The 25,949-nt window shown below is 37.9% G+C and overlaps 1 protein-coding gene across 20 annotated transcripts in view; it reads left to right on the top strand.

Moving 5' to 3' along the window:
* Positions 1 to 25,949, top strand: part of MLIP (muscular LMNA interacting protein) — a 256,856-nt gene that overhangs the window by 182,542 nt on the left and 48,365 nt on the right. For 19 of the 20 annotated variants that reach the window (XM_036916355.2, XM_036916348.2, XM_036916354.2 and 16 more), the window contains one exon: positions 6,174 to 6,299. The exons of the other annotated variant lie outside the window; for it this stretch is intronic. In XM_036916355.2, coding sequence (XP_036772250.2) covers positions 6,174 to 6,299 — 126 coding nt within the window. The remainder of the gene's footprint in view (positions 1 to 6,173; positions 6,300 to 25,949) is intronic. 20 annotated transcript variants of the gene reach the window in all.

Here is a 25,949-nt window from a genome sequence, read left to right as displayed (position 1 = left end):
CAGAAAGATAAACATAAACTCTTGAAACTGGGACCCTATCCATTATTTCTTTTGCTCTCCCCTCACACTGCCCTAGAGCTTGCGACTGTACTCAGAAGCAATTAAAAACATCAATCCACCAGCTGATGTTACTAATTTGAGAAAGATGGTGCTCTAAGAAGCCATTATTTTAAAATATTAAGAATGGATTCTCTAGGTCAGTGCTGGCAGTTTAATTTTCAACTTTGGTCTGTAGCCAGAGGCAGTACCAATTTGTTGTTATAGAATTATGATTAGAAGTTCCAAAGGACAGAAACAATGTCTATTTTTACAGTGCCCCCAAGTAGCAATGTTCAAGGAAAGTGGGTACTTGATGACTTATAAACACAAGTGACTCGCAGCCTCACACCAGTGTCTCAGAGGCCATTAAAGCCTGCTGTCAGCCTTCAGGACTCCACATACCCTTGGATTTTTTCTCTCTCAAGACTAATAGAGTTAGATGGAGTCTCTTCGCTTCTACCCTTTTCTCAAATTCTCCAAAAAAGGTGACATCATTGTCTTTGGGTGTTAAAAGTTTTATTGCTTATCACCATAAGCAAAGAGGGGGATAACAACAATTTCTTTTTAAATGGAGAGGGTTGTTCAGTCCCTAAGGAAGTGATCACTGGCCTTGACTTCTTATATCTGTGAGAGATGATAGCTTTAGATTCTACTTACTTCTGAGGATGTAGTTCACTAATACACTTTCCTACTTCTGATCCCCTGTTGGAGAAAGGCCATGTGGGTCTTCCATCCTACAAAGTTCCCTCTTTCTCGTGATATTGTAATCAAAAAGTCAATCCAAGAAAAATAGTGGGACACCCTAAGCTGGCAGTCAGTACCCCTTAAAGCCTCCATATTGGATTATAGCCAGCATATTGTGTTTCTGCCTGTGAGTTAATTTATTCACTTTTCAGATATTTACTTATATCTACCAGGTTTCAGGCACAGTTCTGGTTGTTGGGGTGCCACAGTGAACAAAATAACAATCTCTGGCCTCAGTGAGCTTACATTCTAAAGAACTCAAAAACTGCTGTCAGATTGCATAAGTGCTATGGAGAAAAACAAGGCAGGTAAGGAGAGGTAGAGATTGATATTTTATGTGGGTCCCTAGGGAAGACCTCTCTGTTAATGTGGCACTGAACAGAGACTTGAGGAGGTGAAAGAGAGAATCCTGGAAGGGGAGGAAAAGAATTGCAGATGAAGCAAAGAACAAATGCAAACTCCCCGAGGAGGGAGTGTCATAGTGTCTGTGCAAGAATGGAGAGACCGAGCGGGTGAAGGGGACACTAGCAGGAGATAAGCTTGGAAAGGGAGGGGCTGGTTGGACATAGAAAAGATGAGGCCATACAGCACCTTGTAGGGATTACCTTGCGGGCATTGCAAGAGTTTTGGCTTTTACTCTAAGTGAGAAGGCAAGGTACTGGGAGCTCTGAGAGAAGCTGAGTGACATGACTTACACTGTGACTGTCCTCTGGCTTCCTTAGCTGGATTGCCCGTCCTCTGAGAGCAATGATTCATCTCTGTAGACAGCACAGTTCCTAACATAGGCTAGGTCTGCTTTGGCAAAATGGGTCCAGACAGCATCTGACAGAGGTGTGCCTTAGAGCTCCAAAAAAATTTGTTTTGTCTTGAGGCACATCAAAAATATCAGATGCAACGTAGTTCTCAGTAGGTTCATTCCAGTGAATTCAAATGTGCTGTTTGGAGAACCTTCTCGGTGTTTTCCTGTGTCTTTTGTGCTGACCATGGGAATCATTGCCCCTTTTAATATCTCCACTTAGGCTGGGAAGAAAATTATGGAGTTGCTTTTCCTGGCATCATAAGAATAACATTTATTTAACTCACAAATCTAGCTGGATGTATGGATTCTTGAACAGATAAAAATGGACAAAGGGCCTCTTTGGGCTAGTTTAGTTAAAATATTGCTCACAATGACAATCTTGCCAGCATTAGCTCACATTTACAGGCTCTTCTAATTTGATTAATTCCTTTATTGTTGTTTTGACACACATTTGGCAGAATTAGACTGTCGGAATTAGAGAACCAAAGTTGGTTTGTGCACGCTTTGCATTCTATATCTGCAGTCTGAAGATACCAGGTGACCCTGAGCAAGGAATAAAGAACAGTGTTCTAAAGTGTTTCCTCTGGTCTGGAGGCAGAAGCTTGAGGCTAAATAGATGTCTTTGGGATGGCAGATCAAGGAAGATCTATCTTCAGGTGAGCAGCATGACATTTTAATGAGATGAGTTCTAACTGAATACCTTTCAGTTTTTAATGTGTACGTGAATCACCAAGGGATCTGGTTAAAAAGAAGATTCTAATTCAGTCGGTTGAAGGCAGGGTTTGAGATTTGGCATTTCTAACAGGTTCCAAAGGATGCTGCTGGTTTACAAAGCCCATATGAGTAGCAAGGTGCTAGCAGGTATCTTCTTACTTGGAAAGAGCTATTTACTTTGTGTTGTAATTCAGTCTTTAGCAAAGATTACATAACCATTTGGTATCGAGGAATAGGTATTAGGAAGCGCAGAGAGGAGGTGCTAACTAACATGCCGAGAAAGCTTTATATGTGTCTGCAACAGCACCAGTTGCTTCACATGTGCTATTTTATACACGTTTTAAAAGGCATCTTGAGACTCTTGTTTGAATGATGGATTTGAATATACAGAAACAAGTCTTATGCAATAATTCTGTGCAGCATAATTCCTGAGGGGGTCAGGAATGTAAATAATAAAATGTGCCATTACCCATTATTAAGGGACCTAATCTTAGATCAGAATTATAATCTTTTAGAAGAAGGCCCAGTCAGGTTGACTGGCTTTCTCAAGGTCATACAGTGTTAACCCTATGGCAGAAATGAAAAATTTGTGTACTTATGCTTTCCTCCCACCAATGCCATGCTTCTTGGAGTGGATTTTTAACCAAGTCCAGAGAGACATCAGTATAAATTTTGATGTCTTGGCCATGCAAATTGCAGAGTCCTTTAGGAGGTGGAGTGTGTGTGTGTGTGTAGGTGAAGGGAGGATGTGTGGATGTGGATGGTGAGCAGGAAAACATCAATCAGGTCCTGCAGTATTCCAGGAATGCTTTTTTCACAGGGACATTTGTGCCATACTTAAGGAAAGAAAAACTGGATTTAGTAAGACTAGTGAAGAAAGAAAAGTAAAACGACACAGTATGAGGTGCCAGTGACCAAAATCAAGGATGTGGCAATTGGCAGTGAAACAAAACCCAATTAATTTAAAAGAAATAAAAAATATAAATATATTAGGACGTTTTTATTGACTGGGCAGAGGACTTGATAGAGAGGTAGATGTTTATGAGTTTTAGTTTCTATCTGTGCTGTTTCTCTGTGTCTGTCTGTCTGTCTCTGCAGTGGTTGTAGGAGTAATTAATAGCAGGGGCTTGATGATCAGACTGGTCCTGTATGTAAATCTTGACTTTTTCACATACTAACTACGTGACTTAAGCATGCGAATTATTCTCTCTAAGCCTCTCTCTCACATGGTTGTTTATAAGGAATTGATGAGATAATCTAAATAAAATATTGAATATGAGGCCTGATCCCACATAGGTAAGATAAGGAATCTGGGTCTATGGGAGAATGCTGGTGTCATTATCTGCAATGAGTCCTCAGGGGTATAACTCATTTTGAAGTATGTGAATTGGGACAAACAAGGTGCAGTGGCTTCCACAGACATGATTTGTCAGTGTACCAGGGTTTATGGAGAGTGCATGGGGGTTAGAGTTGGGCTACCAGGGTTTGATTTCCAATGTGACCAAACACTGAAAGACAGGGATGGAGGGTATGGTTAAAGGTTATAGGATGCAAAGTGTGCACAAAGTCAGAAGCAAAACTATGTCTAGTTTTCTTTTACCTAGAATTGGCTTCCATGTGTATGGAATACTGACTACTGAGTGACAGCAGGTTAAGGTGCAGGAGAAAAAACAGGACTAAGGAAATAGGTGATGAATATAATGTAAGAATCTGGGCTACTGTACCAAGACCAAGTAAACAAACTAGAAGGAGGAAGACTGAGAGACTTCAGGTAGACTGAGCCTAGGATACAGAGTCTAAGGTGAGAGTGTAGAAAATTTGGTAGAGTGGAAGAAATAGAGAAAGAATCGTTGTCAGATTGACAACCATTAAATCCAGGAAATTCATAGGAACTAAAGGCCATGAAGTCTGCTGGGGAAACAGATAGGAAGCATCAGGGTTTTGATTCTGATACTGAAGCTACTTGATATCCAAGCAACTGGAAGAGCCTCTTTTCTGGTCTCGAGAGAGATGATGTGAGTGAAAGGCCTCCAGACCAGGGAAACCCCGAACACCTGCCTGCTAGCAATACAGGGACCAGGTAGTCACGTTTCTCTGGCAGAGGGATTCTCTTAGCCTACTAAGTGCTCCTGGCCAGAGTTCTTTTCTCTTTCTTCATCTTTCTGCCTGCTGTCACCAAGCTTAGTCCCTGAGCACTGGAGTTGCTGTACTGATTGCCTACCTCGCAAAGGAGCAGGAGAGAAAGAAAAAGTACAGGAGTAAGAGCAGAAGGAAGGAGAAATGCAACAGGAAGTCAAAGAGAAAAGAGAGACAGGAAATCTGGACAACTTAGGATCAAGACCCAAATATCAGGCATCTCTTTTATTACGAAGCTATAGAAATCAGTAACCACCTGGGCTTTGTTTTTATGTTGAGTTTCCTGGAGGCATATGGCTCTCATATGTACGTTCAGCTGTGTAACTTCATGTATCATTTGATGCTACTTGCTCATTTTTCCCCTTGAGAGAAATCAGAATTTCTTAAGTCGGAGATATTTCCTTAGTCTGGGGAAGATAGAGACTTTTCGCAATCTATATTTCCCCAGTTGGCATAAATGTGAAAGATAACTGGAAACATATCGATTGAAAAGAGTATTGCAGAGCATCACTTATTCAAGACTCAGAATAAATCAGGTGGTTTACAGAGCAGAGAGAGAGATGTGATCCCTTATGGCTTAAAGTGTGAGCGGCGGTACTGACGGAGGAAAGCTAATTCACTTTCTCTGAAAGGAATGGGGTCAAGAAGAATGATTACAGCAAAATGCTTAAACAGGAAAAGTGTCACAACATTTTATTGAATTCTTGTTTGCGCTGTTTTGGTAAACCTATCAATCATTTTGTGACATTTTACAATGTAACAAGATTTTGGTGTTTGTGAGACATCATTTTGAAACTGCCGCAAAGTAGAATGCTCTCTCTCCCGCTCCCATCAAACTGACATTGGGTGTGTGCTTATGAAGCTTGAATGACTAGTCTGTTAGCTGAAATTCTTGATTGTAGGTAGCAGAAGTAAACTTGAGTTTGAAAAAAGGGAGAATATTGCACAAAAGTGAAGTCTTGGCGTTCCTCAGGACACAAAATCCAGTTGGGCCCCAGGAGTGTTTTGGAATTCAGTTCTGGAAAGCCCTCAAGTGTCTTTTTTTTTCTGGGCTGTCTCTGTGTGAACTTGGCTCTGTCTTTCTTGATCTCATCATATCTGCTTCTATGGCAGAGTAAAGCCTTCCCATACAGCTCCCAGACTGACATATAATTTCAACCCCCTCAAAGTGATTGCAGAGCAATTAAAATTCCTGTTCCACATTCTTGGAAGAAATCCCTTCTGCTATCTACCCCTACAGCCTCTTAGGTTGGAAGGCCACCCTTGGTTTCATCATATGTAGTATGAACATGTTTTCTACACAGGCCCAGCCATGTGGATTTTGGGGCATGGGAGGCAGTTTCCAGAAAAATAAGTGCTTATGAATTTGGTGGCTTGTACCAAATCCATATATCCTACCATGTCCAGAATAAGAATGCTGCCTCCTAGTCAATATTTATTGACTGAATGCACTGAATGTAAGAATACATTTGTCTAGATAATGAACTTTTTGTATTTTGAAAGTCCTGGTAGTAGATCTTGATGAGTTAATTGTTGTAACAGTTAACTTAAAACAAGTTACACTAATTCAAGTCATTTGATTTCTGGGCTATTTTTATGTATTTGAAAAACTATTTAAAAAATTTAAAAAACTATAAATTTTTGTGAGAACATTGTTATTGACTTAACACTACTCACATTTCTTCAATTTCATGGTATTTCTTTCTTTATCTTTTAAAATATTTATTTGACATTCATGAAGACTAAGCCTGGAGTAATTCGCCCAGTACCTGTAAAATCCAAAATTTTACTGAAAAAAGAGGAGGAAGTCTATGAACCCAACCCTTTCAGTAAATACCTGGAAGATAACAGTGACTTCTCTGAGCAGGTGAGCATGCACATGAGAAAATCTTTGATATTTTGATAAATAACTCTATGAAATGTACAGGTTACTCTGTGAATATATGATGTGCAAGAAAATGTTCATTTGATTAAGGTATGCTTAATAAAAAAACATCCTTTTTTTACATAATATAAAGGAACTCATATTTATAAGGTAATATTTTGAAATATTTCAATGTTTTTTTCAAAAATTTTTCTACTTAGTTCTGGTATTGTTTTGGGGACCAAGACATTCATCTCTATAAAGACATCATGAAGTCATTAGCTGCAGGGGCATATAGGTCTTGCATTCTTATTTTTTAAATCTTGCTTCCTTTTGTAGAGACTCAGTATTTTAGATTTGATATAGTAGCTTTGACAAGAGCTTTGTTGATCAGATTCATATTAACATAGTAGAGATGTGATCCCCCAGATTGGGCAGCACTAGTTAGGTGATAGGGGTTTAAGTTATTTTAAGGTTTTGTTCATTTGGTTCATGTGTAAAAACAGGTATACCATCATCCCCTTATATATTCAGTGAAAGGCTGTTGATGGTGCTTTCTATTTGGGAAAAATACCAAAATACACATTCATGCAATGCAAAATTCATAAGTTATTTCAAAGAGAAACTTTATATCATGATTTGCCTTATTAAAAATGCAACAAATATGCATGGGTTATTTATTTTATATCTCAAGCCTTATTACATGGATAAGCAATGTAAGCAATCTAGAAACCTTTCTGGATATAATCAGGACACGTGAGATCACCATATTTGGTAATCTATAAAAAAATCAATTTATAAAGGAATGTAAGGGATATGCTTTTTTAAACTTTAAGTTTGAAAATGATAATTAACAATATTCCTCATAATATAAATTACATTTGTATGTATAAAATATAAAGAATGTCTTACCTGCTACATATTAGTTCTGTTATACTAAAGTCATTTTCTCTCTCTGTGCTTCAGTTTGTTGATATATAAAATGAGGCCTTCAGATCAGGTACATTTTAAGGATCCTTCAAATTCTAAAATTTGGGTAACTTAAAATCTAAAATTAACTCTGACAAGGTCACAAGTCACTATGTAGCCTTGAAAAGTTCATAAGTACTTTCTCATGATCAGAGTTTTTATTTATAAAATGGGCACTATAATATTTTCTGTTTGTTTATACATGCTCTGTAAAGACTGATATGATTTTGTACGTTAAAAAATTTTAGTAGGTACTAATATCATTGAAAATGATAGAGATAATTATTTTCATAATTTAGAATAAAATGTAGTCTTAAATTAGAGAAATTTTATTGATATATAGAGTTATTTTCACTAATTATATGTAAAACAGAAATGGAACTTCCTGACAGGAAAGCATATTTCCTTCATCAACAAAAACACTTATTATCTATTGCTTGCATGATGCTAATATTTTAGAGGCTTAATGTGTCATTTTAGGCAGTATGGGATCATTATAAAAATTTAGAAAATTAATTTAGTCTTCTATGACAAAAATGCCAACAGTTAAAATAAATTTCACGTATTATCCATGTAATTTATTTTCTTCAAAATATGATTTAATAATACTGTAAAATAATAATTTTTTTCTTTTGTATTAGTATAATTTAAAATTTATGTATTTTATTTTAAATGATATCCTTCATAGAAAATTAAGTTTATCTATAATTTATCATAACGTACTGTCCTCAGAAATGATAAATTCCACTTTCAAGTGTAGTAGAAGTCGTTAAAAAGAATTGCCACTCCCTTCCTATCCCCAGATAATTTGTGGAAAATTTGAGCTTGTTTGCAAATATTAAGGTGCTACAGCCATAATCTTATTTATATTTTCTTTCAATCAACTTATTCTTATGTGTATTCCAACTTTCTGTCTGGAACATGGAAAGTGCTAGGAGTCTGTGGACTGTCAGAGTTGACCGAATTCTAGCATAGCACTTCTAAGTGAATTCCAAATGCTCTCTGGGCTTATTTGTTGACCTTGTATGAGGGGGGAGATATAATAGAACCTCAGGGTTACTGCACAGTGGGACACTGCACATGCTATCTACCGGCCTTTTAATATTGAGCTCTACCTACCATCTCATGGTGTCCAGAATCTATGATGGAAGCAGATACCAAAGACAACTTGTAAGTATAGATGCTTAGCTCCACTTAAAAAGTAAATTGAGTGACAAAAATCTATAATCTCAGCGTTGTTACTTAATCAGAACTTCAATAGAAGAGAGTGTACTCAAATTCAGTTCCAGTCCCTGTTGTAGTCTTTTCTACTGGTGCCACAGACTAAATTGAATGGTTCCAAACTCTGTAGATCTCACCCAGCCATGTAATGGAAAATTCTTTAGCCAGACAGTTGGGCCAAATTGAAGCAGCACATTCACTAATCTGCTTGTACCGGGGACAGTTCCACATGACAGGAGATGCTGGATGGGATTGTTAAGTCAATAAATTTCCCTTAGCAGCTTCACTGCCATAAAATATGATTTCAAAACTCTCTGTTACCAAATGTCAGACACAAAGATGGTGAGACCAGACAGAAATATATTTACTGGAGCTTAAGAAGGTACAACCAGGCAGCCTTTTGAACTGATAGTGAACTGAAAATTTGCCTGGAGACAGCCTCTTGAGTACTAAAATGAAAGTTTGAAGCCAAATGCATGATCAAGTAATTAAGATTATTAATCATCAAATTTTACAACAAAATCGCACAGACCAGGAAGCGTAATTCTATATTGGATGGGTTTCTTAACGAAGATTCTTCAGGATGAAGTTTATGCTTTTCTGAAATTACCTTTAAGCCCACATTTTGTATCTATTTGTGATCCTTTTGAGTTATTACAAAATGTTCTCACACCCCACAAATGGACTTAAAACTCTAGCGATGTGCTTTGAAACATAGTTCCATTGATAATTTAAAGGCAGAGTTGGAAAATAATCAACAGAATTGAACGAGTAGCCAGAAGACAGAGAAGCTTAACAAATCAATTCACTGATGAGAATGAAGATGCTAAAGAGCTGAGCTGAATGTTTTTAGTTTGTCTGACTACTTGTAAGTTTGCAAAATGTATTGATTGCTTTCTGGTCAGTTAATGTACCTAATTAAAGAAAGGTGATTTTTTCACTGATGATTCTCAATTGAATATGAAAAGCAATTGCTAACCTAAGTTATATAAAATAATATGTAAAGCATTCTCTCTTGTTCTTTATAAATTAGTAATTAAACCCATGATATTAGATACATCATTTTCCTCTTAAAGCCGTAGAGAAATGTATAAAAACGTTTTATACAGAATTAAAGGGGAAATAGTCATTTCATCTGAATTTCTTGGAATATATATATATATATATTTAATGAAAAATAATGCCTCCCAGCATGTATGCCCCTTAAATTTTATTTTCCTTCTAATTTGCTTCAATAGGGAAAAGAATATGTTTTTGTGTGAAAATGATGTTTTAGCAAATTTCCTCCACACCACTTCATAGAGAACATAAAAGGATAATTAAAGTGAATTTTCTTTGTTGAAGTATTTCCATTCTTTCTTTTAGTCTGATTTTTCCTGGATATCTGACTGCTACCAAACTCTCTGTGTCTGACATTCAGCTGTGATGGCTATGTGGGTGACTTTCAGATTTCTCTCTATTCATCAGGTTGTATTTCTACTGCCGCCCTCACCTTCACTTCCCGGGTCACCCACAGTATTAGTATTGCAGAACAAACAGTCATCTTTGCTACAAGGGGAAACTCACGATACTGCCTGTTACTGGGAATGACTTCTGGCTTTGCCACAAACTGCTACTTTTTCAACATTTGTTTCTCAATCAAGATGACTCACTCTCTTTGTCATAAAGTTATCTTTTGTCACTGCTAACCTTTTATTAAGAAATATTTTTCAGATTAAAATATTTAGCCTTTTTAGATCTAGAAATGATTACTTGGTTTGTGAATTTTTTAGTGGGAGAGAAATGAAATTCCTTGTATTCCATTTCATTAGAGGGGTTAAGATCAGAGATTTGGCTTCTCTAAGTTTTACCAGGTTTGTTTTTGTTTATTCAAGTAATGAAATTCTTGTGAGATTTTCTCTTATTTTCCTTTTTCTTCCTTCCTTCCTTCCAGTATAATGGGTAATATATAATTTCTCATGAAATGTTAGGTACTCTATGTTTTTAATAGTGTATCAACATAATAAACTATGTTTTTAATATTTAAAAAATGTCCTATACAGATACTTGCTTTTTCCTTCAAAATATAGTCAGACAGGATCACCTCTTCACACTTGAAATTTCTTCTCTCCGCTGCCTGTTTTTTTTTTTTTTTTTTTGGCTTCAGCTTTCTCTTGACCTTGTATTAGGTGTCCAGGTTGGAAGATTGGAACTGAAGGGTTATAATTTTCAGTTGCAGTTGTCTACATTGCTAAGGGAGACTTCTTTTCCAGTTCTCTCCCCTTGTATGTAAGGTTAAGAATCTTAAAGAGATTTTTATTTGCTTTAAAATAAATACACAAAGAAGACCTATTTGCCACTTCCATCATAATAGATAGAATTATTCTAATAATTCTAATAATTAATTAAGCAACTGAACTCTGATATTTAAGCTCTGAAGTATTGGATGTTTCAGAAATACTTGGTGTGTGTGTAGTGTCTGTCTGTACCCCAATCTACTAGGGAAAAATGTAGAAATTTGAAAGCTTTATGCAAATGTGTTCTATGTTTTGTTAACCCACGAAGCTCCTGTTTATCTTTATTTAAGAGAACTGGTCATTGCCTTATTTAGAATCTTTTATGTAAAGAATAGTCCAGTTTTAAAATAAGGACTGTTAAAATAGAATTAAATTGTCTATATTGGCTTCATCTGAAAGTATTAAACAACAGAATGTCCAAAGAGAGAAGATAGCTGTATAAAAATAATTTTAAGTAATATCCAAAGTGATATTCAGAGATTAAGAAGTTAGTTTTGTTGGCAAGATAAAGGATGCATTCTTATGTTTTACTTCACAGGAATCTCTATCCCAAAACTTCTTGAACTTTCAGTCAAGGTCATCCTGTGACTAGCACTATAGATGGTCAGAGTACCATGCCTTTGGTATGTAAGTATGTAAGTTGGGCATGTAAGACAATTTTGGTAAAATCAAATCAGTCTCCCTCTCCTGGGACACAGTCTGCAGTTGTCTCCTCCTTCCCTCCCTACACAGTTTCAGTTCTACAACTGCCTTAGCATGATTTGGGAGATAGTTATTAATAAGGATCCTTAGCAAATGCAATCACAGTGAGAGGCTTGTCATTTTCTTTTCACTACTGAACATTTTTTTTAACCGATGAGAAGTGAAATCAAGGAAGAATGCATAGAGTACGACATAGTAAAAATGGGAGATATTATTTTTATATAAATGATAAGATTGATGTGCTTGAAACACATTATAATCTCCAAACCTTGGAGAGATTGTTATATATTTTAAAGTGTGGGTGAGATTAGACAGACTTTGAATAATGGCAAATGTAAAGGTCACAGCAAGATAAAAAAGTTTAAAGATGAGTTATATGAAGAAAGTTGGGATCTCTCTCTTCCTCTCTGGGATCCAAGATAAAATAACTTCAAGTGGGTAATTTAGGCAGAGAAAACAATAAATCTGAAAGAGAAAAGCAACCAAAAGAACGCCCAGGAGAGGATGAAGCAGAGAGCTGAAATTGGTAAAGAGAACTGTGTTTTTGAATTCCATTTAAAAGCCAAAGACAGCATGAGAAGTCCAGCCGAAGAAAAGCTGAAATCAGGCAGGAGAAGCAGTTCATTTAAGAAATGTACATGGAAAAAAGGAAATGGGATTTAAAAAAGGATTCTTCTGTATTTCAAAGGTTGCATGGGAAGGAAGATTTGTAGTCATTTCTAAATTCAAAATCGGCAATTCTGTAGGGATGGGTGAGCTGGTAGGTTTTTAGAGTTTTTCATAATAATGTCCTAGTTTCCACATATGGAGATCCGAAGTAGCCCAGCCATCCAACTGTCAGTTTGTCTCATGGACCTCTAGATCTTAAGTGTGTTTTTACTTCACTTTTTCCTTGACAAGAGAAAACTACATTTGGTAAAACTGGATTGTCAGTTATGTTTATCTAGTGGAGTTGAGAAGTTTAGCATATTTTACCTGCTCAAAAAAAAGCAAGTACATATGCCCTTTATTCCATGGGGTAAGGTCAGAAAAACAGGCATTTTTCTCAAGTCTTTGGCTTAACTGTTTCCAGGTAGCATTAGGCCCTCACAAATTGCATTTGGTTGAAGGACTGGTCCTTTGCAGGGTGGGTTCACCTCCCAGTTTTAGAATCCACACCCAGGCAAGATCTAAGGACCTTATTCATTTTGATGTATTGTTGAACAAAAGGGAAATCAAGGCAGCGTGGTTTTGTGGGAAGAGCTCTGAAGTGTGGGATCTAGTCGTGACTGTGTGGTTAGCCAGCTCTATACAGTGCGCTTGTGAAACCTGAACCTCACTGATGAAATGTGGGGATTGGACCAGATCAGTGTTTCTCAACTGGGGTGACTTTGCCCCACACGTTAATGGTTGTCACGACTGTAGATGCTACTGGCGTCTTAGTAGGTAGAGGCCATGGGTGTTGATAAACATCTTACAATGTACAGGATAAGCTCCCACCACAAAGAATTAACCTGCCCCAAATGTCAGTAGTTTAGGAGTTAGAACACCTAGACCATCTTGTGGCTCCCTTCCACCCACAAGAAACTGATGACTAAATGAAACTCAATAGTACCCCTGCCAAGGGCATTTCAGGTCAACCATTGATTAGGTTTCTTCTTTTCATGTTGTAACTCAGATCTTTTCCCTATTACATGAAGGAGGTTAGTCAGCCTGTTTATAGAATTCCCCAGATTCCACGTGCCTCTACTCAGAAGGATAGCCCTGTTAGATGAGGGACAGACATTTTCATTGGCTCTCAGTATTTTCAGCAAAATTATGACTTCCCCATCTTTCCAGATATTTCTCCTTCCTTGTATTTCTCTAATTGTTAGGTTTCAGGGCAACAGCTAACAGAGACATTTTTGAAAGTCAGGCAGTCTGAATGATAAATGCCTGCTGTTGGTGAGGTCATTCCCAATACTGGACTTGAGTACATACATCTGCAAAACCCCAAATTCTGTGTTTATGTCTTTAAATATTGTTGGAAGCCTCCTGATACTTCTCATCTTTAGATGATGACCAAAAGGAAAAAAAGAGAGCAAGTTTTACTTATTACTCAGGTTGTATGTTTAGAGAGATAGAAAGTCTCACAATCTACTGTTCAGGTCCAAAACATAACAAATAGTACTCTTTCCGTGGTGCGTGGTCCAAGCCATGCTGAGGGGTGCTGTGGTTTCCTGAGGGACAGTATTGCCTCTTCTTTCCATGGTCAGTCTTTTTCCCTCTGCTCTTAGTGTTCAGCCATTTAGTATTTGTGCCAGGTTCTGCGACAGCTATGGGTGACTCCACAGGAAATAGAGCAGACAGTGTGACTGTGTGGTTAACCAGCTCTACCCAGTGCGCTGTGAAACCTGAACCTCACAGCGCAGTGGAGCTTAGATTCTAGTGGGTTCTAAATATTCTGAACCTTGGTCTCTCTCTTCTTTCTGCTGTTAACCTTTTCTGACACCCTCTGTCGTTCCTCATTCTAAACTGCCCACTTCACACTCAGGCTGCACACTTCATGGCATGGCCCTCTGGTCCTCTAATCCAGTAAGGGAGCCTTTAACTTTCTGCTTCTTAAAGAGGAAAGAAAGATCATGACAGAATGCATTGGAAAAAAAGGGTTCTGTGGGATCTTGGGAAGATCAGATGACTGTGAACTTCCATTTCATCCTAGAAAAATAGAGCTACTAAACCCATTTCTAATGGTACCCATGTTAATACTCACTCATGATTAAATGAAATAGTCACTATGAAAGGCTCTGGACACAGTACGGGGAATGCGTAGTTTAAATGTTTATTGTTGTTACTGTTTGCTTTAGAATCACTATAATTTTGGAGTCAAGGGTTGACCTCTTGTTAATGGGTCACCGAATATGTTCTGCTTCCTCCCCCCCAACATTATGAAAAATCACAGAAACTCTTTTCTGACTTTTTAAATATCAATTGTTCCAAACACATCTAAGTTGGCAATGTGGGCCAGAATTAAACTATATGCGTAGAAAAATGTAACACTTAGCATCTTCACTCCCTAGTGGCCCTGTGATTGATTACGAAGTATCTCCTTTCTTTCCCCTTGAGCACATGTCCATCAAGTATCTTCACACTTACCTCTATCACCTGCTCTGTGAGAAAACCACGCACTTTAAGCCCTAAATAATCCAAAGCCTCTCTTCAAAATTACATTTTAATAAAATGTAAAAACTTTTTTTGTAAAGAGGATTTGAAATAGCTAAGCATATGCTATCTTTTTTCCTACTTCACGAGTTCAAATGTTCTGGTTCAAATCAGGATTTTAAAATAGACAAGTGTTGCTTTAAGTATGTCTGTTTTAAAAATGCATGCGAATGCTTCAAAATTAGGGTTGATAAGCAAGAAGTTATGCCATATGCTCAGAATTAAGAGACCTAATTTATCTTGGCTTAATCTCAGTGAAATGTAGATGATTAGGATCTCTTATAATTTGGGACTTCTGCCACAGTATCTGTAAAAGGTTGCTATGTCTTTGGCTGAAGGAGTCACTCTAAGGAATACATTGTAACTGTTCTTGATTTTATGAACAAGGTGTCGCTTTAAATTGAAACTGTAGCAGAAATGCTATAATTCTGATTTTAAATTGTTATCAACTCCAGCCAGGAAAGGAAAGCTGAAAAATCAGTGCTGCATTTAAAAAATAAGTGTTGTTTTACCAAAGAGGTGGGAAAAAAGGAGAGAGGATAGAGTTAGAGGCTGCAGCATATTTCTCTCAGTGCTGCTCAGAGTTCCAAAAGGCACAGACAACTGTGTGTGGTGTGAAGAGGGGACAGACAGAGAAAAAAGGAAGTGGATGTTCATCCTTCACTTCTAAACCACAGGAAAGGAGGTCACTTTAAAATACCAGGGTGGAACAAAAGAGTCTCAGATGTGCTCTTTAATGAAAAGAGCCCATAGTGCCTTAAAATGCTCTTTGGTGTTGCAATGGAAACATTTTCTGAAGTTAAAGCAGTTTGATTTGATGGCCGGGTAGAAAGTGGGCTTTTTCTAGAATGGTGAAAGCAGTCAGTATGGCGATAGCATTAATTTTCTGATATCTCTGTCAACTCTTAATTCTGAAGTATCTATAATTCTCTTAATGAACAGAGCTAAATTAATTTACCCCCTGCCTATTTCTCTGCTACTTTTTCTCTAAAGAACAAAAATATTATTTGTTTCATAAGTTCTTGTGTTCATGAAGTTTTGTAGGATATGAGACTATAATCAACCCAAATAATTTATTTCTTTTAAAAAATCCAGCTTCTAAGTAAAGCTTATTTGATTCTGAAAATTTTAAGTATTTTTGTATTGCAGAAGACCATTCTCAATTAAGTGGAAAGTAGTTTGAAAGCATTTTACCAGAATTTACGACATCACATAGCTCACTGATAGAAAGTTTCACACAAGGCAGTGTTATAATCCTTGTCCTTCCCTCAAAAAACCAGAACATTAAAATATTCATCTTTTGAATGCAAAGGCAGGGCAAAATGATGCTTTTTAGGAATCATTTAGAATAGTGATCTCCAAAATAATATGTTCTATTCTCAAGATAATTTATCAGTGTGGAGGTGGGGCACAGGTCAAATATGATTAAGATTTTATTAATGTGTTTTGTTTAAAACCTAAAACAAGGATCACAAACTATGGACTGTGGGCCAGATCTGGTCCCCTACTGGTTCCCATAAATAAAGTTTTATTGGGACTCAGTGGCATCTTACTACGCTGATAGACAGTGACTGTAATGGGAATGTGGTGGGAAATAAATAAATCAATCACCAAATGGGGGGAATCTAGTAACCACAAGGTTGCTCATGTAATTGTATATTAATGATACCAAAATAAAAAAATAAAATAAAATAATAAATAAATAAATAAATAAATCCCCAACTCCAAAAAAAACCGTTTTATTGGCACACAGTGGTGCCTACGCATTTATGTATTTTCCAAAGCTGCTTTCATGCTACTATAGGGAGTAATTGTGACAGGACGTATGGTTCACAAAGCCCACCATGTATACTAACTGAGCCTTTACAGAAAAAGCTAGCCAACTCCTGACCTAAAATAATAGGAAGGGTTGTAAGCTTTGCTGATCAGTTTGGTTTACGCTGGTCTCCTCTGAAGTCTATCAGAGTGCTATGCAGTCGGAACTCGTGCATGTTCTAAGTGAGATTTCTTGGGAAAGGGCCAGGGCTCTCAACTTAGTGCAATGGACAGGGGGCCCTCAGTGGGCTATTTTTAAGCCTGCTTCCCCTTATTGCAGTTCACATGCCCAGCAGGACATATAGTTTATCATTTTAAATATTTTTAATTAAAATAATCCCGATAAAATGAGCGAGTGGCTCTACTTTTAAAAATCGAACACAAAATAATCTAGATTGGCTATACCGGTACTAACATAGACATAAATAACAAGAAAACGCTGAGGTGACTCAGTACCTGTGTCTGGTAAAACTTGTTATCAACCATAAGTATGAGGTATAAATGCTAGTAACCTACTTGAATTTGAAAATAAGTAGGCCAATTTTTGGAAATTATTAGAATTATTTTAAATAAAACTTTATATGTACTTTCATTAGTAATATACCTAGCACTAAGTTTATAATGTCCTTTGAGTTTTAACTAGTAATAGTATTATGGCACCATAATTAGGAGGGCATTTACAGAGTGGGCATCCAGGACATGGCAATGCTGTGAAAAGACATGGGCTACTCAGTATTAGGATGTTTAAAATTTTTCTAAAGGACATGAGAAAAGTCTTTTTTTTTTTTTTTTGTAGATAATTATTTTTTATTGAAGGGTAGTTGACACACAGTATTACATTAGTTTCAGGTGTAAAACACAGTGATTCAACATTTATATACATGATAATTCTAGGTACCAGCTATCACCATACCAAGTTGTTACAATATTTTGACTATATTCCTTATGCTATACATTACATCCCGGTTACTTATTTATTTTACAATTGGAAGTCTGTACTTTTTTTTTTTTTGAGAGGGCATCTCTCATATTTATTGATCAAATGGTTGTTAACAACAATAAAATTCTGTATAGGGGAGTCAATGCTCAATGCACAACCATTAATCCACCCCAAGCCTAATTTTCATCAGTCTCCAATCTTCTGAAGCATAACGAATCAAGTTCTTACATGGAGAACAAATTCTTACATAGTGAATAAGTTACATGGTGAACAGTGCAAGGGCAGTCATCACAGAAACTTTCAGTTTTGCTCATGCATTATGAAATATAAACAATCAGTTCAAATATGAATATTCGTTTGATTTTTATACTTGATTTATATGTGGATACCACATTTCTCTCTTTATTATTATTATTTTTAATAAAATGCTGAAGTGGTAGGTAGATACAAGACAAAGGTAGAAAACATAGTTTAGTGTTGTAAGAGAGCAAATGTAGATGATCAGGTGTGTGCCTGTAGACTATGTGTTCATCCAAGCTAGACAAGGGCAATAAAACATCCACGGATGCAGAAGATTTCTCTCAGAACAGGGGGGATGAGGTTCTAAGCCTCACCTCTGTTGATCCCCAATTTCTCACCTGATGGCCCCCCTGCGACTGTGCCTGTCTTAGGTTGTTCCTCCCTTGAGGAATCTTACCCGTCTCTGGCTAACCAGTCATCTTCCGGGGCCATACAGGGAAATGTAAAGTTGGTAAGTGAGAGAGAAGACTTATTGTTTGAAAAGGTTAGCTTTTTACTTCTTTGCAGATTTATGCCCTGTGGCTTCTATGCCCAGCATTTGTCTTGAGGTATCTTTACCACTTGGAAGAATTATGATACTCAGTAAATTCGATATGAGGCACGAATTCTATTTAAGGGTTGTAATTAGGAAGGAAGAAGAAAAGCTATAGAAGTAGCAGGCGGAAGAAAACATGGGAAGATTGATTATTTCTTTGACATATCTTCTTGTAGAGTAACTTCAGCATGTATAGGTTTTAAACTACTAATTAAATTGTGCACACACATTAACATAATAAGAGTACAGTTATATAACCAAAGCAGACCTATAATTGCCAGCCATCTCCAGTGAAACCAAGAAAACCAGTTAGGCACCTTAGGCATTTGTGAAAACTTATCTATGGTATGGTGGATATTGTCCAACTGAACTAGAACAGTCTGAGAGAAATCAGACAAATTAAAACAACCCATTCCTGGGGACTGTTCACATCCCATATGTTCTTTTAACAGTAAATAGTCTGTAGTTGTAAGATTTTGGAGCGCTACAATTTGCACTTCTCCTAATTCTTGGTTGAGTTCCAACAGTATAGATCCAGTCAAATTTGATGTTTTACTGTATGCACAGGCCAGCTTAGGTATCTCCTTCTTCATTCCCATGGCAAGTCCAGGAACTGGTGGGATGAGTGCATCGACAGCTGTAGCAGTGCGTGGATCTTTGTTGGGGTTTTTTGATGATCATCTTCTGGCATGAGTCTTCCAGAGAGTGCTGATGTTGGAAGTTCTTTTTCATATCGTATCTTAGTTCATTTTCGGGGTAGCCCAATTAGGCTTTGATCCTCTGTATAAACACAAACAGATCCTTTGCCTACACTTTATGTTCCCTTTATACCATTGTGTAGTACTCATTGGAGGTCACCACACAGGAACTGCTTTTTTTTTTTGTTATCATTAATCTACACTTACATGATGAATATTATGTTTACTAGGCTCTCCCCTATACCAGGTCCCCCCTATAAACCCCTTTACAGTCACTGTCCATCAGCATAGCAAAATGTTGTAGTATCACTACTTCTCTGTGTTGTACAGCCCTCCCTTTCTCCCCCTCCATGCATGCTAATCTTAATACCCCCCTACTTCTCCCTGCTTATCCCTCCCTACCCACCCATCCTCCCCAGTCCCTTTCCCTTTGGTACCTGTTAGTCCATTCTTGAGTTCTGTGATTCTGTTGCTGTTTTGTTCCTTCAGTTTTTCCTTTGTTCTTGTGCTCCACAGATGAATGAAATTATTTGGTATTTTTCTTTTTCTGCTTGGCTTGTTTCACTGAGCATAATACCCTCCAGCTCCATCCATGTTGCTGCAAATGGTAGGATTTGCCCTTTTCTTATGGCTGAGTAGTATTCCATTGTGTATATGTACCACATCTTCTTTATCCATTCATCTGTCGATGGACATTTAGGTTGCTTCCAATTCTTGGCTATTGTAAATAGTGCTGCAATAAACATAGGGGTGCATCTGTCTTTCTCAAACTTGATTGCTGCGTTCTTAGGGTAAATTCCTAGGAGTGGAATTCCTGGGTCAAATGGTAAGTCTGTTTTGAGCATTTTGACGAACCTCCATACTGCTTTCCACAATGGTTGAACTAATATACATTCCCGCCAGCAGTGTAGGAGGGTTCCCCTTTCTCCACAGCCTCGCCAACATTTGTTGTTGTTTGTCTTTTGGATGGCAGCCATCCTTACTGGTGTGAGGTGATACCTCATTGTAGTTTTAATTTGCATTTCTCTGATAATTAGCAATGTGGAGCATCTTTTCATGTGTCTGTTGGCCATCTGTATTTCTTTTTTGGAGAACTGTCTGTTCAGTTCCTCTGCCCATTTTTTAATTGGGTTATTTGTTTTTTGTTTGTTGAGGCGTGTGAGCTCTTTATATATTCTTGATGTCAAGCCTTTATCAGATGTGTCATTTTCAAATATATTCTCCCATACTGTAGGCTTCCTTTTTGTTCTGTTGATTGTGTGTTTTGCTGTACAGAAGCTTTCAGCTTAATATAGTCCCACTTGTTCATTTTTGCTGTTGTTTTCCTTGCCCGGGGAGATATGTTCAAAAAAAGGTCACTCATGTTTATGTATAAGAGGTTTTTGCCTATGTTTTTTTCCAAGAGTTTAATAGTTTCTTGACTTACATTCAGGTCTTTGATCCATTTTGAGTTTACTTTTGTATATGGGGTTAGACAATTGTCCAGTTTCATTCTCGTACATGTAGCTGTCCAGTTTTGCCAGCACCATCTGTTGAAGAGACTGTCATTTTGCCATTATATGTCCATGGCTCCTTTATCAAATATTAATTGACCATATATATCTGGGTTAATGTCTGGATTGTCTAGTCTGTTCCATTGGTCTGTGGCTCTGTTCTTGTGCCAGTACCAAATTGCCTTGATTACTATGGCTTTATAGTAGAGTTTGAAGTTGGGGAGTGAGATCCCCCCTACTTTATTCTTCTTTCACAGGATTGCTTTGGCTATTCGGGGTCTTTGGTGTTTCCATATGAATTTTTGAATTATTTGTTCCTGTCATTGAAGAATGTTGCTGGTAGTTTCATAGGGATTGCATCAAATCTGTATATTGCTTTGGGCAGGATGGCCATTTTAATGATATTAATTCTTCCTAGCCATGAGCATGGGATGAGTTTCCATCTGTTAGTGTCCCCTTTAATTTCTCTTAAGAGTGACTTGTAGTTTTCAGAGTATAAGTCTTTCACTTCTTTGGTTAGGTTTATTCCTATGTATTTTATTTTTTTTGATGCAATTGTGAATGGAGTTGTTTTCCTGATTTCTCTTTCTGTTGGTTCATTGTTAGTGTATAGGAAAGCCACAGATTTCTGTGTGTTGATTTTGTATCCTGCAACTTTGCTGTATTCCGATATCAGTTCTAGTAGTTTTGGGGTGGAGTCTTTAGGGTTTTTTATGTACAGTATCATGTCATCTGCAAATAGTGACAATTTGACTTCTTTACCAATCTGGATTCCTTGTATTTTTTTGTTTTGTCTGATTGCCATGGCTAGGACCTCCAGTTCTATGTTAAATAACAGTGGGGAGAGTGGGCATCCCTGTCTAGTTCCCGATCTCAGAGGAAAAGCTTTCAGCTTCTCTCTGTTCAGTATAATGTTGACTGTGGGTTTATCATGGATGGCCTTTATTATGTTGAGGTACTTGCCCTCTATTCTCATTTTGCTGAGAGTTTTTATCATGAATGGATGTTGAACTTTGTCAAATGCTTTTTCAGCATCTATGGAGATGATCATGTGATTTTTGTCTTTCTTTTTGTTGATGTGGTGGATGATGTTGATGGACTTTCGAATGTTGTGCCATCCTTGCATCCCTGGGATGAATCCCACTTGGTCATGGTGTACGATCCTTTTGATGTATTTTTGAATTCGGTTTGCTAATATTTTGTTGAATATTTTTGCATCTACGTTCATCAGGGATGTTTGTCTGTAGTTTTCTTTTTTGGTGGGGTCTTACCTGGTTTTGGTATTAGGGTGATGTTGGCTTCATAGACCGAGTTTGGGAGTATCCCCTCCTCCTCTAATTTTTGGAAAACTTTAAGGAGAATGGGTATTGTGTCTTCCCTGTATGTCTGATAAAATTCCGAGGTGAATCGATGTGGCCCGGGGGTTTTGTTCTTTGGTAGTTTTTTGATTACCGCTTCAATTTCATTGCTGGTAATTGGTCTGTTTAGATTTTCTGTTTCTTTCTGGGTCAGTCTTGGAAGGTTGTATTTTTCTAGGAAGTTGTCCATTTCTCCTAGGTTTCCCAGCTTGTTAGCATATAGGTTTTCATAGTAGTCTCTAATAATTCTTTGTATTTCTGTGGGGTCCGTCATGATTTTTCCTTTCTCGTTTCTGATACTGTTGATTTGTGTTGACTCTCTTTTCCTCTTAATAAGTCTGGCTAGAGGCTCATCTATTTTGTTTATTTTCTTGAAGAACCAGCTCTTGGTTTCATAGATTTTTGCTATTGTTTTTTTCTTCTCAATTTTATTTATTTCCTCTCTGATCTTTATTATGTTTAATATGTATTATATTGAACAGCGAGAAGCTGAAATCCTTTCCTCTGATATCGGGAACTAGAACTTCTGCTGACCTTAGGCCTCATTTGTTCTTCTTTTTCCAATTTCGATAATTGTGACATTAGACCATTCATTTGGGATTGTTCTTCCCTTTTAAAATATGCCTGGATTGCTATATACTTTCCTCTTAAGACTGCTTTTACTCTGTCCCACAGTAGTTGGGGCTTAGTGTTGTTGTTGTCGTTTGTTTCCATATATTGCTGGATCTCCATTTTGATTTGGTCATTGATCATTATTTAGGAGCGTGTTGTTTAGCCTCCATGTGTTTGTGAGCCTTTTTGCTTTCTTTGTACAGTTTATTTCTAGTTTTATGCCTTTGTGGTCTGAAAAGTTGGTTGGTAGAATTTCAATCTTTTGGAATTTACTGAGGCTCTTTTTGTGGCCTAGTATGTGGTCTATTCTGGAGAATGTTCCATGTGCACTTGAGAAGAATGTGTATCCTGTTGCTTTTGGATGTAGAGTTCTGTAGATGTCTATTAGGTCCATCTGTTCTAGTGTGTTGTTCAGTGCCTCTGTGTCCTTACTTATTTTCTGTCTGGTGGATCTGTCCTTTGGAATGAGTGGTGTGTTGAAGACTCCTAGAATGAATGCATTGCATTCTATTTCGTCCTTTAGTTCTGTTAGTATTTGTTTCAGGTATGTTGGTGCTCCTGTATTGGGTGCATATATATTTATAATGGTTATATCCTCTTGTTGGACTGAGCCCTTTATCATTATGTAATGTCCTTCTTTGTCTTTTGTTACTTTCTTTATTTTGAATTCTGTTTTGTCTGATACCAGAATTGCAACACCTGCTTTCTTCTCTCTGTTGTTTGCATGAAATATCTTTCTCCATCCCTTGACTTTAAGTCTGTGCGCATGTCTTTGGGTTTGAGGTGAGTCTCTTGTAAGCAGCATATGGATGGATCTTGCTTTTTTATCCATTCTATTACTCTGTGTCTTTTGATTGGTGCATTCAGTTCATTTACATTTCGGGTGATTATTGAAAGGTATGAACTTATTGCCATTGCAGGCTTTAAGTTTTTGGTTACCAAAGGTTCAGGGTTAGCTTCTTTACTATCCTACTGTCTAACTTAACTCACTTGTTGAGCTATTATAAACACGGTCTGATGATTCTTTATTTCTCTCCCTTCTTATTCCTCCTCCTCCCTTCTTCATATGTTGGGTGTTTTGTTCTGTGCTCTTTTTAGGAGTTCTCCCATCTAGAGCAGTCCCTGTAGGATGCCCTGTAGAGGTGGTTTGTGGGAGGCAAATTCCCTCATCTTTTGCTTGTCTGGGAGTTGTTTAATCCCTCCTTCATATTTAAATGATATTTGTGCTGGATACAGTAGTCTTGGTTCGAGGCCCTTCTGTTCCATTGCATTAAGTATACCATGCCATTCTCTTCTGGCCTGTAGGGTTTCTGTTGAGAAGTCTGATGATAGCCTGATGGGTTTTCCTTTGTAGGTAACCATTTTTTTTCTCTCTGGCTGCCTTTAATACTTTGTTCTTGTCTTTGATCTTTGCCATTTTAATTATTATGTGTCTTGGTGTTGCCTCCTTGGATCCCTTGTCATGGGAGTTCTGTGTACCTCTGTGGTCTGAGAGGCCATTTCTTCCCCTAGTTTGGGGAAGTTTTTAGCAATTATTTCTTCAAAGACACTTTCTATCCCTTTTTCTCTCTCTTCTTCTTCTGGTACCCCTATAATGTGGATATTGTGGATATTGTCCATTTCAATTGGTCACTTAGCTCTCTTAGAATTCTTTCATTCCTGGAGATCCTTTTATCTCTCTCTGCATCAGCTTCTCTGCGTTCCTGTTCTCTGATTTCTAGTCCATTAATGGTCTCTTGCATCTTGTCCATTCTGTTTTGAAGTCCTTCCAGAGCTTGTTTTATTTCTGTATTCTCCTTCCTTAGTTCTTGCATATTTCTTTGCAAGTCCATCAGCATGGTTATGACTTTTGTTTTGAATTCTTTTTCAGGAAGACTGGCTAAATCTATCTCCCCAGGTTCCTTCTCAGGGGAAGATGTAGCAGATGCCGAAGCTGTCTGGGTTAGTCTTGTCTGGATCATATTTTTTTGCCTTTTCATGTTGACAGGTGCTATTGACTGTCAGCTGAGAGGGCCAAAATTTTCACTTGCTACTGGCCTTTCTTTACTGGGACAACTGCGACCCCTAGTGGCTTGTGTTGGGTAATTGTGTGTAAACTGGGTCTTTGTGTCTTGCCCGGCAGATATTGAGGAATCTCCCTTTCTGTGGGCGTGGTCTGCCTTAGGCTGCTTCTCTGCTTTGGCAGCGCCTGGAGGCGTAATGTACAGGGGGGCTGTTTGGCTGTTTACCTCCGTGAGGGGTCTCAGAGCTGTTGCCCAGGGGGTTAGTGCGCCCAGTTTTCCCTGTAATTTCCAGCCACTGGGCTGTGACCTGGGTTGTTTCCATCTAGCTGTTACATCCCTGTCTCTTGAAGACTTTCAAAAAGCACTCGCTTTTCTTTGTCACAGGGGCATCAGCTTCAGCACCCGCTCAGAGGTCTTGCTGCCCTATTTCCCTAGTTTCCAGCCCTCCACACATGCGCTGTGTCTTTGCTCTGGTGCAGGTGGCTGGGGCTGGGTGTTCAGCAGTCCTGGGCTCCGTCTCCCTCCCGCTCTGCCTATTGTTCTCCCGCAGGGAGCTGGGGTGAGAGGCGCTTGGGTCCCGCTGGGCCGGGGGTTGTATCTTACCCCTTTCACCAGGCACTGGGTTCTCGCGCATGTGAATGTAGTCTGGCTGTTGTCCTGTATCTTCTGGTCTCTCTTTTAGGATTAGTTGTATTTGTTGTATTTTCAAAAATATATATGTTTTTGAGAGGAGAGTCCCACTGTCCTACTCACACCGCCATGTTGGCTCCACCCTGCTGTGTGTTTCGAGGAAAGTCTTTTTTGATGAATCTTCTTAAAGGACAAATTAAAAACTCAGGTTAATTGAGGATATGCTTATTCTTCCTGCTGCACTAAACATTGTAATGTAATACATAGAAAACAAAATGAACAGAAATTCTTTCCTTTATATTGAATACCATTAGAAAATGCATAGAAAACACCTCTGAAGATTTGAAACAGTGAGTAATGAGAAATTATACTATATTAGACTTTGATTATCCAATTGGGTTGAAGTATGGATTTAAATATACTCTCAGGTTATAGCATTTGTAGTCTAAATATGAACTACATGAAAAGTTACATTTTGGGGGCTTAAAGGAAAAGTAAATCAGAGAAATTTCATCTCTGAAGTAAGTGCCTTCTTTAATAAAAATCACTGTTCTAAAATGGCAGCAGACTCAGGGACTCCCAGAAGGGACTAGTGGTTACCAAAGGGGAGGGGTGGGGGAGGACGGGTGGGGAGGGAGGGAGAAGGGGACTGAGGGGTATTATGTTTAGTACACATGGTGTGGGGATCACGGGGAAAACAGTGTAGCACAGAGAAGGGACAGAGTGGATCTCTGGCAACTTGCTGCACTGATGGACAGTGACTGCATTGGGGTATGTGTGGGCACTTGATGATATGGGTAAATGTAGTAACCACATTGTTTTTTCATGTGAAACCTTCATAAGAGTGTATATCAATCATACCTTAATAAAAAATTTAAAAAAATAACTGCTCTATGCAAAAACTGGGTGGAGGCATAATCA

The sequence above is a fragment of the Manis pentadactyla genome, chromosome 16 (genome assembly GCF_030020395.1).
Source record: "Manis pentadactyla isolate mManPen7 chromosome 16, mManPen7.hap1, whole genome shotgun sequence".
Lineage (NCBI taxonomy): Eukaryota > Metazoa > Chordata > Mammalia > Pholidota > Manidae > Manis > Manis pentadactyla.
Note: the sequence above shows the minus strand (reverse complement) of the source record. Positions and strands in the feature narration are given on the sequence as shown.